At 39.1% G+C, this 15,157-nt stretch overlaps 1 protein-coding gene across 3 annotated transcripts in view; it reads right to left on the bottom strand.

The window, feature by feature from the left end:
* The window catches only part of LOC126259921 (peroxisomal acyl-coenzyme A oxidase 3-like), a 249,955-nt gene that overhangs the window by 83,587 nt on the left and 151,211 nt on the right, over positions 1 to 15,157 (bottom strand). For all 3 annotated transcript variants that reach the window (XM_049957011.1, XM_049957010.1, XM_049957012.1), the window contains exons 6-10: positions 13,941 to 14,231; positions 13,669 to 13,823; positions 7,673 to 7,795; positions 497 to 617; positions 137 to 373 (exon numbers count right to left, since the gene is read on the bottom strand). In XM_049957011.1, coding sequence (XP_049812968.1) covers positions 137 to 373; positions 497 to 617; positions 7,673 to 7,795; positions 13,669 to 13,823; positions 13,941 to 14,231 — 927 coding nt within the window. The remainder of the gene's footprint in view (positions 1 to 136; positions 374 to 496; positions 618 to 7,672; positions 7,796 to 13,668; positions 13,824 to 13,940; positions 14,232 to 15,157) is intronic.

Genomic DNA, 15,157 nt, shown 5'->3' with positions numbered 1-15,157 from the left:
AAGCAACAGCAACAGAGTCTGAATGTATTTCTGTCAGTTGCATTAGGTGCTTTATACTGTGAAAGTATGTATTAGCATGCTCTTACATTTACATAGCTGCTGACTGTGTGGTACTTAATGTTATATATTATCTTACTTTTTGGATTTACTGCTTCTTCCACAGATACAGCCATAAATCTGCTCTGAAGAATGTCTGCTGCATCAGATAAGAATGAAACAGAATTGAGAGGCATGTCAAAATCATGTACACTTCCCTTGCGATTTTTCCACAGCTGAACTAGCCAGTTACTTGCTTGTTGCAAAAGTACATTATTTTCCCCCTCATACGTACAGTTTGCATCAGTGAAGTTGCGAATATCTCCAAGTCCAGATGCTGAAAAGTAAAAACATTTTATAGTTTGATTGTAAGCCACACAACTTGTGATGCACTTAATAAATTTTGTGGTATTTATTTTTGTTGCAAAAACATAAAATAAGACAAATGCCAGGATTTTACCTTTCAGGTAGCCATATTTTCCACAAATATCTATACACTGTTTAATGGCATCTCCCACCATCCAGCCTGCTAAAGGTTTGGCAGCAGAAGAAAGAGCATGAATTTCTGGACCCATTTTTGCCTATAACAAGGGATTTATTATGCAGAGTCAATTTATTCTCATATGAAGCAAGGACACAACAGTTTTTGTAGGTTTGTATAAGACAAATCTGATGTGGAATCTCCTAAGGATACTTCTCATTTTTGTATGAAATGTTTCCCACATAAATTAGAAACACCACTGACATGAACATTATTTACATCTACATACATATTCTGCAAACCAATGTGAAGTGCACATCAGAGGGTACTTAGAATTGTAACATACAGCTTTTATTTCTTTCTGCTGAAATCATGTGTGGAGCACGGAAAGATTTACTGCTAAAATGGCTGTGTGCATGTTGTAATTTGTTTAATCTTAACTTTGTATTCTGCATGAAAGCAGTACATTGAGGCTAAAGTACATTTCTAGATTCTTCACTTAAACTGGTTCTAGAAACTTCATCAATAGGCTTTCGTGGAGCAATTAATGTCTTTCTTCAAGCATCTGCCAGTTCACATTTTTCTCAATGTTTTTGGGTCAAGAAAGTTTGTGACCATTTGAATATGTTCAATATCCTTTGTTAGTCTTGCAGGTATGGTCCCACACAGTTCATAAATATTCTAAGATTGGGCATACAAGTGTGTTGTAACCAGTCTGCTTTGCAGGGTTCATCATAAAATGAATACTTTTAGGCCAATATTTACATCCTTCACGATTTTTGTTATATGGGCATTAGGCCGGGGCCTAAGATATTTTTGTGGGCCTAATGTTTCATCTCGTAATATTGCAGATGTTATCACAGAATTTAATATACACTCAGTATTTTCCAACTTAAATGAGCTCAGCAAGCTTAACTGTTTGCTTGATACCATGATACCACACAACGGTCGTTTTATGAAATCATCAGACTGCAGCCTAAGATCCCAGTGCTATTGCAATAAGTGCTATGGAGATTGTAATGCAGAAGAGTTGGCACAGTTTAGTTTAAGATTAAGACTCACATCTGGTCTAACATCAACCCTCCTCCTTTTCCTTTTAAGTTTTCTTTTTTTTTCAGAATTTCTATAGCCCTTACATTCTAGCATTGTAACAACTGGACTTTGATAAAACTATAGTATACAGGAAAAACAATTGGTAATTCCCTAGTCCCACAGTACTGACACAATTTTTACACCCATAATAAAGTTGCATGAATATTTGAATACTGCAAAGAACCTATGCCTGCCAGTTGTCAGAGCAGGATTATACAAAATTCCTTTGAGATGCAGTCAAGTGTGCAGTTATAATGTAATGACACTCTGCTCATGACATTGTGCTGAATGGCACCATCCCAAACCAGTGTATTCATCTGTCACCTAGAGGAATCCTCCATAGCCACTCAGAATCCCAAATCTCTCACCTGGTTCAGATTCACTGATGACATCTTTGTTATCTGGGCTGAGGACGAGGACACACTGTCCTCATTCCTCCAGAACCTCAAATTCATTCCCCTGATTCCCTTCATCTCCTTCTCCTCACCCAACAATTCACCTTCCTCAATGTCAATCTGCACATCACAGATAGTTCCATCAGAACCTCTGTCCACATGAGATGTACCAATCATCAACAGTACCTTCATTTGAATAGCTGCCACACATTCCACACTAAGAAGTCTCTTCTGTACAGCCTTAGACACCTTTATTCATCAGTTATCAGTGATGAGCAGTCCTTCTCCAGATATGTCAAGAGTCTATCTCAGGCCTTTGCAGACTGAAATGATCCTCCCTACCTTTTCCAGAAGGAGACTGCCATTGATTTGTCTCTCCAGTCAACCACCAGCTGCCCTATGCTCACTGACCAGCCACAAAGGACTGCTTCCTTCATGATTCACTACCACCCAGGACTGGAGCAACCAAATTTCATTCTCTGACATTGTTTTGACAACCTCTCATCATACACAGAAATGAAAAATATTCTCCTCACAACTATTCCCAACCCTCACATTAGTATTACACACTCCAACCTGGCCGTATTCTGCCCTTGCCCCAATCCCTTGGCCTGGGACTCGTATCCCTGTAAAAGAGTCATGTGCAACACATGTCCAATACATCCTCCTGTAATATGTCAATTTATGACCCCGTCTCCCCCAATGGCATGATGTGTGTGGATGGCCAGAAACAAAAGGATGAGTCAAGAAGTAATCAATCAATATTAAATCAGCAAACAGGATCAGGGTCTTTAGATGAGGAACAAATCACTGCTGTATCCATTCTTTGTGTATAAATTTTATTTTGAAGCATCTAAAAATTCAGCTCCAAGTTAAAGCATCAAAGTGATTCAGAGAGGAAAGACCCTCAATAATAATAATAATAATAATCCTCGACAAACAGAGAAACTGAAATCTGTAAACAGGTCTTTCCTGCCATCATTCTGAGAGGAATTAGAAATTTGTTCACTATGATGGTGGCCATTAAAAAGATTTAAGTTCGACTGCTGCAACTTCATGTTTGTGAGATTCAGGAAAGCTCACTATTCTGATGGTTGTAGTGGTGACAGGCTATGGAAGCTCTGGGGAAAAAAGGAGACGGCCAGTTCTATGGCCTAGCAGGTGAAATTAGCTATTGGTACACCCAGAAGGTTGACATCTGACTGCCACTGCACCATCCCATTATGCAAGATCTTCTTCTTGCCCACAACTGCATCTCAGCTACAGGCACTAACCGCCATGCCGTAGTAAAGTTTAACTATTCAATGTCACTCAGATTCGATTGCTGTTTTGGACGTTTGGTGATTGTGAGTATTTTGCAATGTGATGGGAAAGTTACAATGCCAGCCATGCGTTACGATCCATTGAAGTCTTCCAACCCTTTTGTTACTTAAACCTAGTTCTTACGGTTCAGTGTTCCCTCTCTGATGTGCTCTCAGTTAAGTTCGTGCAATTTCTAGTTCTGTGGTCATTCAATATGTTGTTTTGTGAAAGTTTTTATGTCATTGGAGGCTGTCCTTGCTTATGAAAGACTTGTTCTGTTCTGATTTTAGAATACAACTCTGTTGTTATACTCTCTAAAATTTGTGTTTATTAGTGTTGTGAGTTCTACCATTTTCCCCCAGTATCCTTACAGATCAGTGGCCACCTGCAAGTAGAGATATAGTCAGTACCTTCCTGTGGTCTGAAAGTGGATAGCATATTAATTTGAGGTCCCAACAGCCTAATAAGCTCTTTTCATTTTTGCCACCTGCGGCACGAGCACTGTGTCGGTCAGTGCAGGTGTAGAGGCTCGCTCTCCGCACCAACTACTCTCGTCCTGCCGAAGGCATCTCCTACTCTGTAAAAGACCAGACCTAATGTGAAAGCAGTCATATGGACTTAGGCACAACCACTGTGCAGCAGTCTACGAGTGTGACCATTAATGAACTGTCAGATTGCACAAATGGCCACCGCTAAAATGTGGCCAAGACACCGCTAAATCGCACAGTTGCTGATCACGTAGTGCGACGTGATGTGCTCAACTTAAAGAACTACTTTGCAGCCTGTGCTGTCTGGGTACCCACTCAAAATTGCACAGGTGCCAGCCATCCACACAATGTATCCTCCATTCTCATAAACCCTCTAGCCTAGACCTTCACTAGTTCCTGTCCCCACCTGCCTGTATTCCTTCCCTGCTTCATCCTGCATCACACCTGCATATTCCTTTCCCCTTCTCCGCTTCTATACTCTCCTATTTTCTCCCCTGGCACAGCTTCCCAATGCTGCACCTGGTGGCCCAATTTTCCATCCCTGCCACAACCCCACACACTCCCAGAGGTGCCACTACAGCCTAAACCTACCCTGCTACACCTCCCACTCCCCACCTAATGCCTCCTCTGGGACCTCACTACCTACCCTCACCGAGATCGGCACGAGCCTCGGCCACATTCCAATGCCAGAACACAGCGGTGACTGTGCATGTGAGAGTCATGAGAGTATGGAAACACATTTCTGTGTCTGATGGATTGTTATAAAATAAGATAGTAAATGTGACATTTGTTAACACAGATTTGTCAATATAAGAACAAAATCATTGAGAATAATGGTCACGATGAGAAATACAAATACCTTCTTTCTAACCTTGAGAAAAGTTAACTAATCTCTCAGTTGGCATTAAGAGAGCATATCCTAGAGGTAGATAATATAAATCAATATTTAACTGGCTGAAAATGCGTATAGTATTGTCAGAAAAATTCATTCGAAAGAACAATGAGGCATTTTAACTAAGTAACAAGATTGTGCATCTTCTACTGGCAACATGTGCATTGGGGGGAGGGGGGGGGGGGCGGGAGCTGGTGTCAATGCAGTTGACAAAGAATGAAAAAATGCACAAATGAGCAAGTCAAAACTAAAGGCAATACTGATCATTTTCTCAATATTGGAGTTGTTATGATGACTGAATAAGTGCCTGACAATCAAACAGTTAACCAGAAATACTACAAAGAAGTCCTAATCAAACTGAGGGAAAGAGTGAGGAAAAAAAGACCAGATTTGTGGAAGAAGATGCTCAGATTCTGCAGCAGGACAGTGCCCCAGCCCACAATGCCACGTCTGTGCAAAAGGTTTAGCAGAGAAGCATATTCCTGTACTCGAACATCCTCTGTATTCACCAGATCTGGCTCTCTGTGACAGTTACCTGTTCCCTAAATTGAAAGTGCATTGAAGTGAACACATTTTCAGTGTGTTGAAGTGGTAAAAGCAGAAACACCCACACTGTTGAAGTGGGTGACAATGGGTGACCTGCAGCATTCCTTTTAACAACTGATGACACAAATGCAGTGGTGTTTATATAGGCGAGGGGAGTATGCTGAAGGGGATAAAAGTTAGTTGTAACTTTGCAATACATCATATTTCTGACACTGGTCTTGTTATTTACTTGCCACATCTTGTATAAAATTATGCTCACCATACCTACCTTCAGCAGACAACAGGCAGACAGCACTGTCCTGTCTTTCAGACCTGTCAGCTCCTTCTGAGGGAGGAGAGAGGGATAGGTTGGGGAGACTCAAAATTGCTCCATGGTGAGAGGTGACTAATAATGCTGAAATACAGGACAGAGTGATGTACTTTTATGTGCGTATATCAACTGAATTCAAAACTGTAAGCTAATTCTGTGCTTAATTGAAAATGCATTTTTCATAATGGAATTTTGTAGTACAAAGGCACTTGAAATAATAAAAGGGGAACTGCCAAAGGATGTGAACAATCCATTTCACAAATATACAACAAGATAAGTTTCTATTTCAGATACTTATGAAACCTATTCTTGATGATTATGCCAAAGCACAGATTTTAAGTATGGCAACGGCCTTGCTGCAGTGGCTACACCAGTTCCCGTGAGATCACCGAAGTCAAGTGCTGTTGGGCATGGTCGGAACTTGGATGGGTGACCATCCAGGCCGCCATGCACTGTTGCCATTTTTCGGGGTGCACTCAGCCTCGTGATGCCAATTGAGAAGCTACTTGACTGAATAGTAGCGGCTTCGGTCAAGAATACCATCACAACGACTGGGAAAGCGGTGTGCTGACCCCATGCCCCTCCTATCTGCATCCTCCCTGAGGATGACACGGCAGTTGGATGATCCCGGAGTGCTTTTTTATAGATTTTAAGTACTGCTACTCTTTAAGTAAGTGTGGAATCAAAGAAAACAACAAACTGTTCCATGCCTACAGTAGTTTGTTTTCACATGTATCTACTGCAGATCTACCTTATTTACACAATTATTTTTTGACAAGGATAAGATAGAATATTTAAACTTGGTGTGATGTGTCAATTAAAAAAATGTGCAATGATACTTTGAAGTACTGGGGGAAAATTTGGGGCAGAACTACTGTAAGAGACATAAAGAGTTCACTTACAATTATTTACCTGCTTTAAATGATATCTGTTTTGTACTTTCAGAGGTTATTTTTATTCTGACATAGCAACAGTGCCACATGAGCAAACAAAACATATCAGCTTCCCTGCTTTGTTACCAAAATAGTTTTCAAAAAGACTAGGCTGTATAGTTATTTTAGAATTCAGTGCATAGTCAGATCATCACAATTCCTAATACAGTATGCATTATTTCAAAAAGTAAATTTTAGATAGCAAAATCAACCCATAAGTAAGGAAATGAAACAATGCATACTACAAGAAGATTTAAATGACAGTTGATATACACTATATATACTGACTGAATTCTGCTACCTAGGCAGTAAAATAACTCATGACGTATAGAGCAAGGAGGACACAAAAAGCAGACTAACACTGGCATTAAGTACATTCCTGGCCAAGAGAAGTCAACTAGTATCAAAGATAGGTTATAATTTGAGGAAGAAATTTCTGAAAATGTATATTTGGAACACAGCATCATATGATAGTGAAACATGGACTATGGGAAAACTAGAACAGAAGCAAATAGAAGTATTTGAAATGTGGTGCTACAGAAGAATGTTAAAATTAGGTGGACTGATAAGGTAAGGAATGAGGAGGAACTCTGTAGAATCAGTGAGGAAAGAAATATGTGGAAAACGCTGACAAGAAGAAGAGAGAGGATGATAGGACTCCTGTCAAGATATCAAGGAATATCTTCCATGGTACTAAATGGAGCTGCAGAGATAAAAACTTTAGAGGAAGACAGAGTTTATGTTATATCCAGTAAATAATTGAATATGTAGGTTGCATGTGTTACTACAAGGTGAAAAGGTTTCCACAGGGAAGGAATTTATGGCTGGTTGCATCAAATAACCTGAAGACTGATGACTCAAAAAAATAACTGAAAACTGACATTCTATCTTATATTTTATGATTTCATGAATGTAAGTTGCCTGTGGCTCTTACAATAGTTACTGTGGATAAAATGAAAAAAAATATATATACATTCTATTAAGGAGCACTATCTGAAGGGAAAAGGCCAAATTCATCATATTTCATACCCCCAATTAAAGTATAGGTCCCACCCAACACAGTGAGTGGACTCACCCTTGGAGTAGGATGGTGTCTAATATTGTAGTGTTCTGTTGAAGCCATATTTACAGCGCAAACCATTGTCTTTCTAAATGCCTGTTCTAGCAGCTACTAACACATGCAATATGATTTTCTTACCAGTTCTTCCTTATTTGTTCCTAGGAATGTTTTTACTTGGAAGTCAGCCATCAAATCGGAAAAGAAGTTAGAGAGAATTTTCAGCGCAAAGGTAGCAGCCAAGTACGGAATCAACTGCCACTGCTGTAAATTATAAGAAAAAAGGTTATTTTGCGTGAAACTGGCATTCTTCCATAGTCAAGCATCATGAGAATGCAGGACATGATAGGAAACTAATAAATGATTCACTAAAAAAAAATATAGTCTCAAGCTGTACAATTATTACATAAATTAGGTTAAAATGTTTTTTTAGAAACTTTACAAACTGATAATCCAATATGACATTTACAAATTACTTTTTAGACTAAGTGTATATGACATGACTTTCTTTCATATATTTGTAATCACTTTAGCTGTCCCATACATCATTTTAATGCAAGGCTCAAACAATGGAAAATCCAAGATGTAAAGATCAGTTGCACTTTTGGAACGGAGTTGAACAACTTATAAAATAAATAATTTAGGTGTAAAGGAGGACACTCACTGACAGTAGAAGTATCGAGTCGTTGACATGCACACAATCAAATCCCTTGTCTGTTTCAGGATCACTGATTAATGATCTGGCCAAGAAACCCAATCCTCACTCCTCCACAACCTCAATACCTTCTTTCCTGTCTGCTTCATCTGGTCCTCCCCAAATTAAGATTCCACCTCTGTGGACATTGATCTCCAATTTTCTGATGGCTCCGATCATACATCTGTGCATATTCAGCCAACTAAACACCAACAGTACCTGCATTTTGATAGACGTCACCCCTTCCATGTCATAATATTACCCCCATATAGCCTGGCCACATCCGGATAGCGTATCTGCAATTCCCTGTTGAAAGTTTCACAAAGACACACTATGCTCAAAATCTAGTTGGCAAACAGATTTCCCACACTAGTATCCTCATTCATCTCTAATCCTCCCACCAACTCCAAGAATAAGCTACAAAGGACTGCCCCCCCCCCCCCCCCCCGGTCACCCAGCATCATCCTAGACTGGACTAACTGAACCATATCCTTCACTATGAGTTTTCTTATCTATCATCATGCCTGAAAATAGGAGAATCCCACCCACAATCATTCCCATCTTTGTAGAGTGGTATTCCTTTGGCCACCCCACCTCCATAGCATCCCAGCCTGTCCCTTTGCCACTCCTACTCCCTCTCCGAAGAATTTCTGTACAGCATTTTATGTGCTCATGACCACCAACTAACTGTCCACCAGAAAGAATGGCCGCTGCCAAGCCTTGACCGAGAACAAAGTCTACCACTCAATGGCACAACATAGTGCTGACAATACACTCCAGTTCAATAGCTGCTTCACAAGTCTTGCCATCTAAATCCTTACCTCATGCCCCACCTTTTCTGAACTATACAGGTGGGAGTTATCCTTGCAACACATCCTTTGCTACCACAATCCTCCTGATCTCATTCTCTGCTAATCCACTGTTGCCAGACTCTCTATTCCACAGTTTGCTCTCCTTCTGTCCTGCCACCTCCTTCCAATCCACCCCTCCACTTCACATTCATCTTGTGTCTATGTATCATGTATCACATGCCTAGCCCATGCTCCAGCCATGTCTTCCTCCCACATTCCTAGCCTGCACACAGGTTGCCTCCCTTTTAACTGATAGCTACCTGTCCGCAACCCCTCCTCCTACTTCCTGCCTCTTTCTCCCATTATCCACCCCACTTGAGCCAATCCTCACCCCAGCCAACCTGCTGAACAGCACATCCAATATTGTGTGTCTAACTGGTACACACAGTGTATGTGCACAGGTGTGTGTGTGTGTGTGTGTGTGTGTGTGTGTGTGTGTGAGAGTGTATGTGCACAGGTGTGTGTGTGTGTGTGTGTGTGTGTGTGTGTGTGTGTGTGTGTGTGTGTGTGTGTGTGTGTGGGCGCGCGCATGCTCATGCATGCTTGTTGGTGATTCAACAGTCTTTCAGTGGGTGGTCTCCTTCACTCTTAAATTATTTACATTTGTCCGCCCCCGGTAGCTGAGTGGTCAGCGCGACAGACTGTCAATCCGAAGGGCCCGGGTTCGATTCCCGGCTGCGTCGGAGATTTTCTCCGCTCAGGGACTGGGTGTTGTGTTGTCCTAATCGTCATCATTTCATCCCCATCGACGCGCAAGTCGCCGAAGTGGCATTCAAATCGAAAGACTTGCACCAGGCGAACAGTCTACCCGACGGGAGGCCCTTGTCACACGACATCATTTACATTCTGCCATAACTTTCCATACTATATTTACAAAATAAATGTTCACTTGAAAGTTTAAAAAATTAAATAATAAATATCAAATTGTTAAATAATAAATATTTTAGTTGTTACCAACAGAGGAAACAACTTGTGTAAATATTTGAAAAAAAGGTGTCATTCATCTTTTTTTTATTCACTTCTGCCAGTGTGTAATTGTCTTTTATCTATGAGGGCACTGAGGATAGAATATCTCCTAACAGAATTGCAAGTATCAAAACAAAAGGTGGATTAGAAAAGAGATATCATTCTTAATTGTATTATAAGTAAAATTCACTTGAGAAAAGTGTAAAAGCAGACAGAATGAACTAATGCAATAGTTTCTGAAGCAGTTAATGTAACCACAATTACTGTCTTATTATAGACACCTAGTCATCATAAATTAGGTGGTATTGTTTTATTATTGTTTGTCATGGATTCAATAAACTTAGTAATGAGTTCCTGGAATACTGTGTCAGGCTCTGAATCAGTCTTTATTTATTTATTGAGTCCTTTGATCATATGTAGTACAGTGTACAGGATGATATTGGACTTATTACTAAGTGCAAAATGATACATATTTAAATAATCATTTTTCAACATGCTACCAATTTCAATAGTTGTAGTTCTTACAATGATACAATGTTAAAAATTACAGTAGCTTTAGTTCTTAACAGTTATTCTGGTCCAAGTATTCCTTTACTGAGTAGAAACAGTGGTACTGTAGATATTCTCTGACAGATCTTTCAAAAGCACTTATATTTTGTAAGCATTTTATACTATTTGATAGTCTATTATAGAGTTTAATACCCAGATAGTATGTACCTTTCTGATACAAACTGGTATTGGCTGGGGGTACATGCAAGTTATATTTTATTCGAGTATTATAATCATGTATATCTTTGTTTTTTAAAGTATTATCATCATTTCCAATCATATACTTTTTTACATACATTAGTGTGTCAACAATAAACATACACGGTAGAGGTAGTATATTCAGTGCTTTAAATATTGGTTTGCAGGACTGTCGAGCACCACTCCCTGTCATAATCCTAATGGCTCTTTTTTGTATTCTGAAGGTCCCTTGAGCTGCTGGGGAATTTCCCCAGAATATGAGTCCATACTTGAGATGGGCATTGAAGTACGCATAATAGGCACACAATATTGCCTGTTCATTTATGCATTGTTTGAGAACCCTAAGAAGATAACAGCCCGTGCTCAGCTTGGCATTAATTTGTTCTATGTCTTTGTCCCATTTTAACTCTCTTTGTATCCAGATGCCAAGAAATTTTGCAGCCTCATCATTTGCAATAGGGTGTTGATTGATTTTTATTTCTGGATATATCAATGTGGTGTTTTGGTGGTTATGGAAATTTAAGGCTACTGTTTTGTTGTAGTTTATTATCAATTGATTTTCTGCTGTCCAGTCTTATTGAATATGAGCAACACCACCAGCTGGTTTTATTTATTTATTTTACTGCAAGTTCTACTGACTCCATTAGCATTATAACTGATAGCATATGGATGAGCCAGTGTTTTCACAGTATTTACTATCATAAACTTTTTTATAAAATGTACAATAATTGATACAGTAGGGTACAATACAGTAGATTCGTGATTGTACTGAATTCAGCTAGTGTTACACCATAATAGAATAAAATAAATAAGGTAAATAATACAGCAAGGTATCAAAAATACTACTTACACATATACTACAAGACACTTATATCAGTAAAATCCTCATACTTGAAAATATGTTTGATATCTTTAATGACAAAAAGTAATTTATATTTATACTTATAGCAATGAGTCATCCCAGTTATTCAATAAAACTATACATATGCAAACTTATTTACACTAAGAATTTCACTAACTGAGTAAAATAAATTCTGCACAATGTGTGCTTTATTCATCTCCAAACAACTACTACAACATACAAATATACATTCTTTGCATCTTGGACCCCACACTTCCCTTCATTACGAAACTGGCAATTCCTTTGTGTCTCAAAACTGTCCAGTTAACTGATCCATTATTTTAGTCAAGATATGCCATAAATTTATTCTTATACCAATTCAGCTCAATCCTTCTTCTTTAGTTACTCAATCCATCCATTTAATCCTCAGCATTCTTCCACAACATCACATTTCAAAAGCTTCTGTTTTCTTCCTATCTGAACTGTTTATTATTTATGTTTCACTTTTGTACAAGGCTACACTCCAGACAAATATTTTCAGAATATAATCAATCTGAACAAAGAGCACATTATGAGGAATGGCTGGCTAGATGAAGAAGAAACCGGAATTAAAGTAGCTGGGATGAATATAAACAACCTTATATATGCAGATGATACTATACTGTTTGTTGGCAGAGAGTGAAGAAAAGTTAGAGACTCTCTTGCTGAAGGTAAAAGTAGAAAGTGAAAATCTGATATTAGGCTGAATGTTAAGAAAATGAAAATTATGAAAACTACACCGATCATTTCATGGCATATGGGAGCAGAAACAATGTTCACGTATCTCAGTTCCCAGATTTCTGTTGATGGTGACTATAGCTTCAAAATCAGGAGATGCTTGCTGCGTGGTAGAAAGGCTGTATCAAACCTTGTGAGGTTAGGAATATTCCAAGATCTACAGTGTCAAGAGTGTGGTGAGAATTTCAGGCATTACCTCTCACCATTGCCAAGACAGTGGCCAATGGCTTTCACTTAACAACCAAGAGCAGCAGTATTTGCATGGATTTGTCTGTACTAACAGACAAGCAACATTGCACGAAATAAGTGCAGAAAACAATGTGGGACATTTGGCATTAATGGCTGATGGCAGCAGATGACGGATGTGAGTGCCTTTCAAAACAGCATCCCACTGCCAGCAATGCCTCTCCTGGGACCCTGAATTAATGCATAATCATGTCCTAGTCAGATGAGTCCCGATTTCAGTTGGTAAGAGCTGATGGTAGGGTTTGAGTGTGGTGCAGACCCTACAAATCCATGGACCCATGCAGCCATTCATGGATTTCAGGTTCCCAAACAATGATGTCATGTCACTGGGCCACAATTGTTCATAATTGGTTTGAAGAACATTCTGGAGAATTCGAGCCAATGATTTGGCCACCAAGATCACCCAACTTGTATCCCATTGAACACATGGAAAAAAATCAAGAGGTCAGTTTGTGCACATCTTCCTGCACCAGCAATACTTTTGCCATTATGGATAGCTATGTAGGAAGCACGGATCAAAATTTCTACAGGGAATTTCCAATGACCTGAATCCATGACACATTGGGTTGCTGCATTACACTGAGCAAAAGTTGGTCCAACATGATATTATGAGGTACCTCATGACTTTTGTCTCCTCAGCATAAATGTCTGATCACAATTGCAACACCAACAAAGCAATTTCAACCTGACATTTCATAAGATCTTTCTATCAGAAGTATCTACCCCTTTATTAACTCTAATTTTTGAGCTGGGAGGTTCAGGATGTACTTTAGAAGCAAGCAATGAAAGCTGACAAACAACAGTGCAACAATGTGGCTTGGAAACCTAACTAGTTGCTAATGAAGCTTTACAAAGGAATATATTAACCTCTTAATACAGGCACACAAGTGCCATGAAAATATCCATTCCAGCATAAAATAATGGTGACAAAATCTGAATAACTGATTCTGTATTGTTTTGCACATATGAAGTAGTAGTACGCAGCAGTTCTTCATAGTGATACCTAATAACTCACCTGATAGTGACCCTCTAACAAAGTGAGTGAGCTGCCGGCCTGTGAGGTGTGCACTGCAGCATATCGAATGGCAACAGGGATTGCTCTCTCGAGGTACGACACGGCGATTGACAACACGCTTACTCGACCAGCGGATAATGTTCCGAGTGAAGCTCCTAGAATTATAGTTTTAGTATTACTTATTAATATTAAGAGTTCCAGTTTTCATCTAAATTTCATTTATTGCCTTAAAAATAATCATTACTTCATTGCTATTTACATGTGATACAAACCTAGTCTCTTGTTAGGGTCCTTAAATTGGCTGACATAATTTCCTTCTGGAGTCACATCTCCGGTCTTATTTAGAAGGTTCTCACGAGGTATTCTGTATCTATTGAATAACACAAAACCGTTGTCAATTCCATTCAGTCCAACCTTTTCTCCCATGTCACCAACAATAACACCAGGAAAAGGCTGAAGAGTTGCTGGATTTCTTAAGGGAACAACAAACGCATGTAGCCCGTGGTCTGTTTTATCCGGTGTAATGAGTCTTGCGTATATAACGGCATGTGTGGCACTTTTCCCTGCAGAATAAAGTGATAGATTGCTTTTTTATAAAGGTTCAATGTTTTTCCATACTCAAAACATAAAGCAGAATTTACCATGATCTAAAATCTATAAATACATAATTATGTTCAATGAAATTAACCAAATTTATAAGAGATAAAGAGCTGTAAAAGTAAAACAAAAAAACAAATTACAGCTCTTGCACTTTCATTATCAGATGTTGCTTCACCAGAAGGACAAGTTAAAATAGGAAAAGATTTCTAACTAGAGTACTTAAACTAATTTCCGCCATTTTTAGTTTTACAGTTCTGCCTTTCCCTCCTAAAACCTAAGCCACGAGCCTTGACAGCTTTCGATGCACCACCATTTGCCTATTATATTGCAACTGGCCCTACTTCAGCAGTTTGACAGTCTTCCATTGCCCTTTTTCTGTTTCTCCCTCTGAATTTTGAAAGTCAGTGAAATGTTGCTTGATATCGTCTATAAAAATGTAACTAAATCAAATTGTGTTGATGATATTTTTATAACAAATGTGTGTATGGAAGGAAAAGGAAAAAATGTCTTGTTTGACACAGTTGGTAAGGGCTTTTTTTAGTTGACAAGAAACAACATGGTGTGACAACAGCTACAATCCAAGAGAATGCTGCAGTGTATGCAGAATGCAATATGATGAATCAAAACTCTACACTGGCCACTCTTCTGACTCAGTACAAAAACTAGGTACAGGTCTGATCTTACAAGTACCTGTCTTCAGCCTAGTACCATCATGGTGAGTAGCATCTAAGTCTTTAGATATGATAACCCTGGTGACTCACACATTACAAATGCTTATACACTGAGGTGATGAAGTCAGAGCAGCAAAATGCATGTATACAGATGGTGGTAGCATTGTGTACACAAGGCAGAAAAGTGGAGCTTTATTTGTCCTCAGGTGATTCGTGTG

This window comes from Schistocerca nitens, chromosome 5 (genome assembly GCF_023898315.1).
Source record: "Schistocerca nitens isolate TAMUIC-IGC-003100 chromosome 5, iqSchNite1.1, whole genome shotgun sequence".
Classification (NCBI taxonomy): domain Eukaryota; kingdom Metazoa; phylum Arthropoda; class Insecta; order Orthoptera; family Acrididae; genus Schistocerca; species Schistocerca nitens.
Note: the sequence above shows the minus strand (reverse complement) of the source record. Positions and strands in the feature narration are given on the sequence as shown.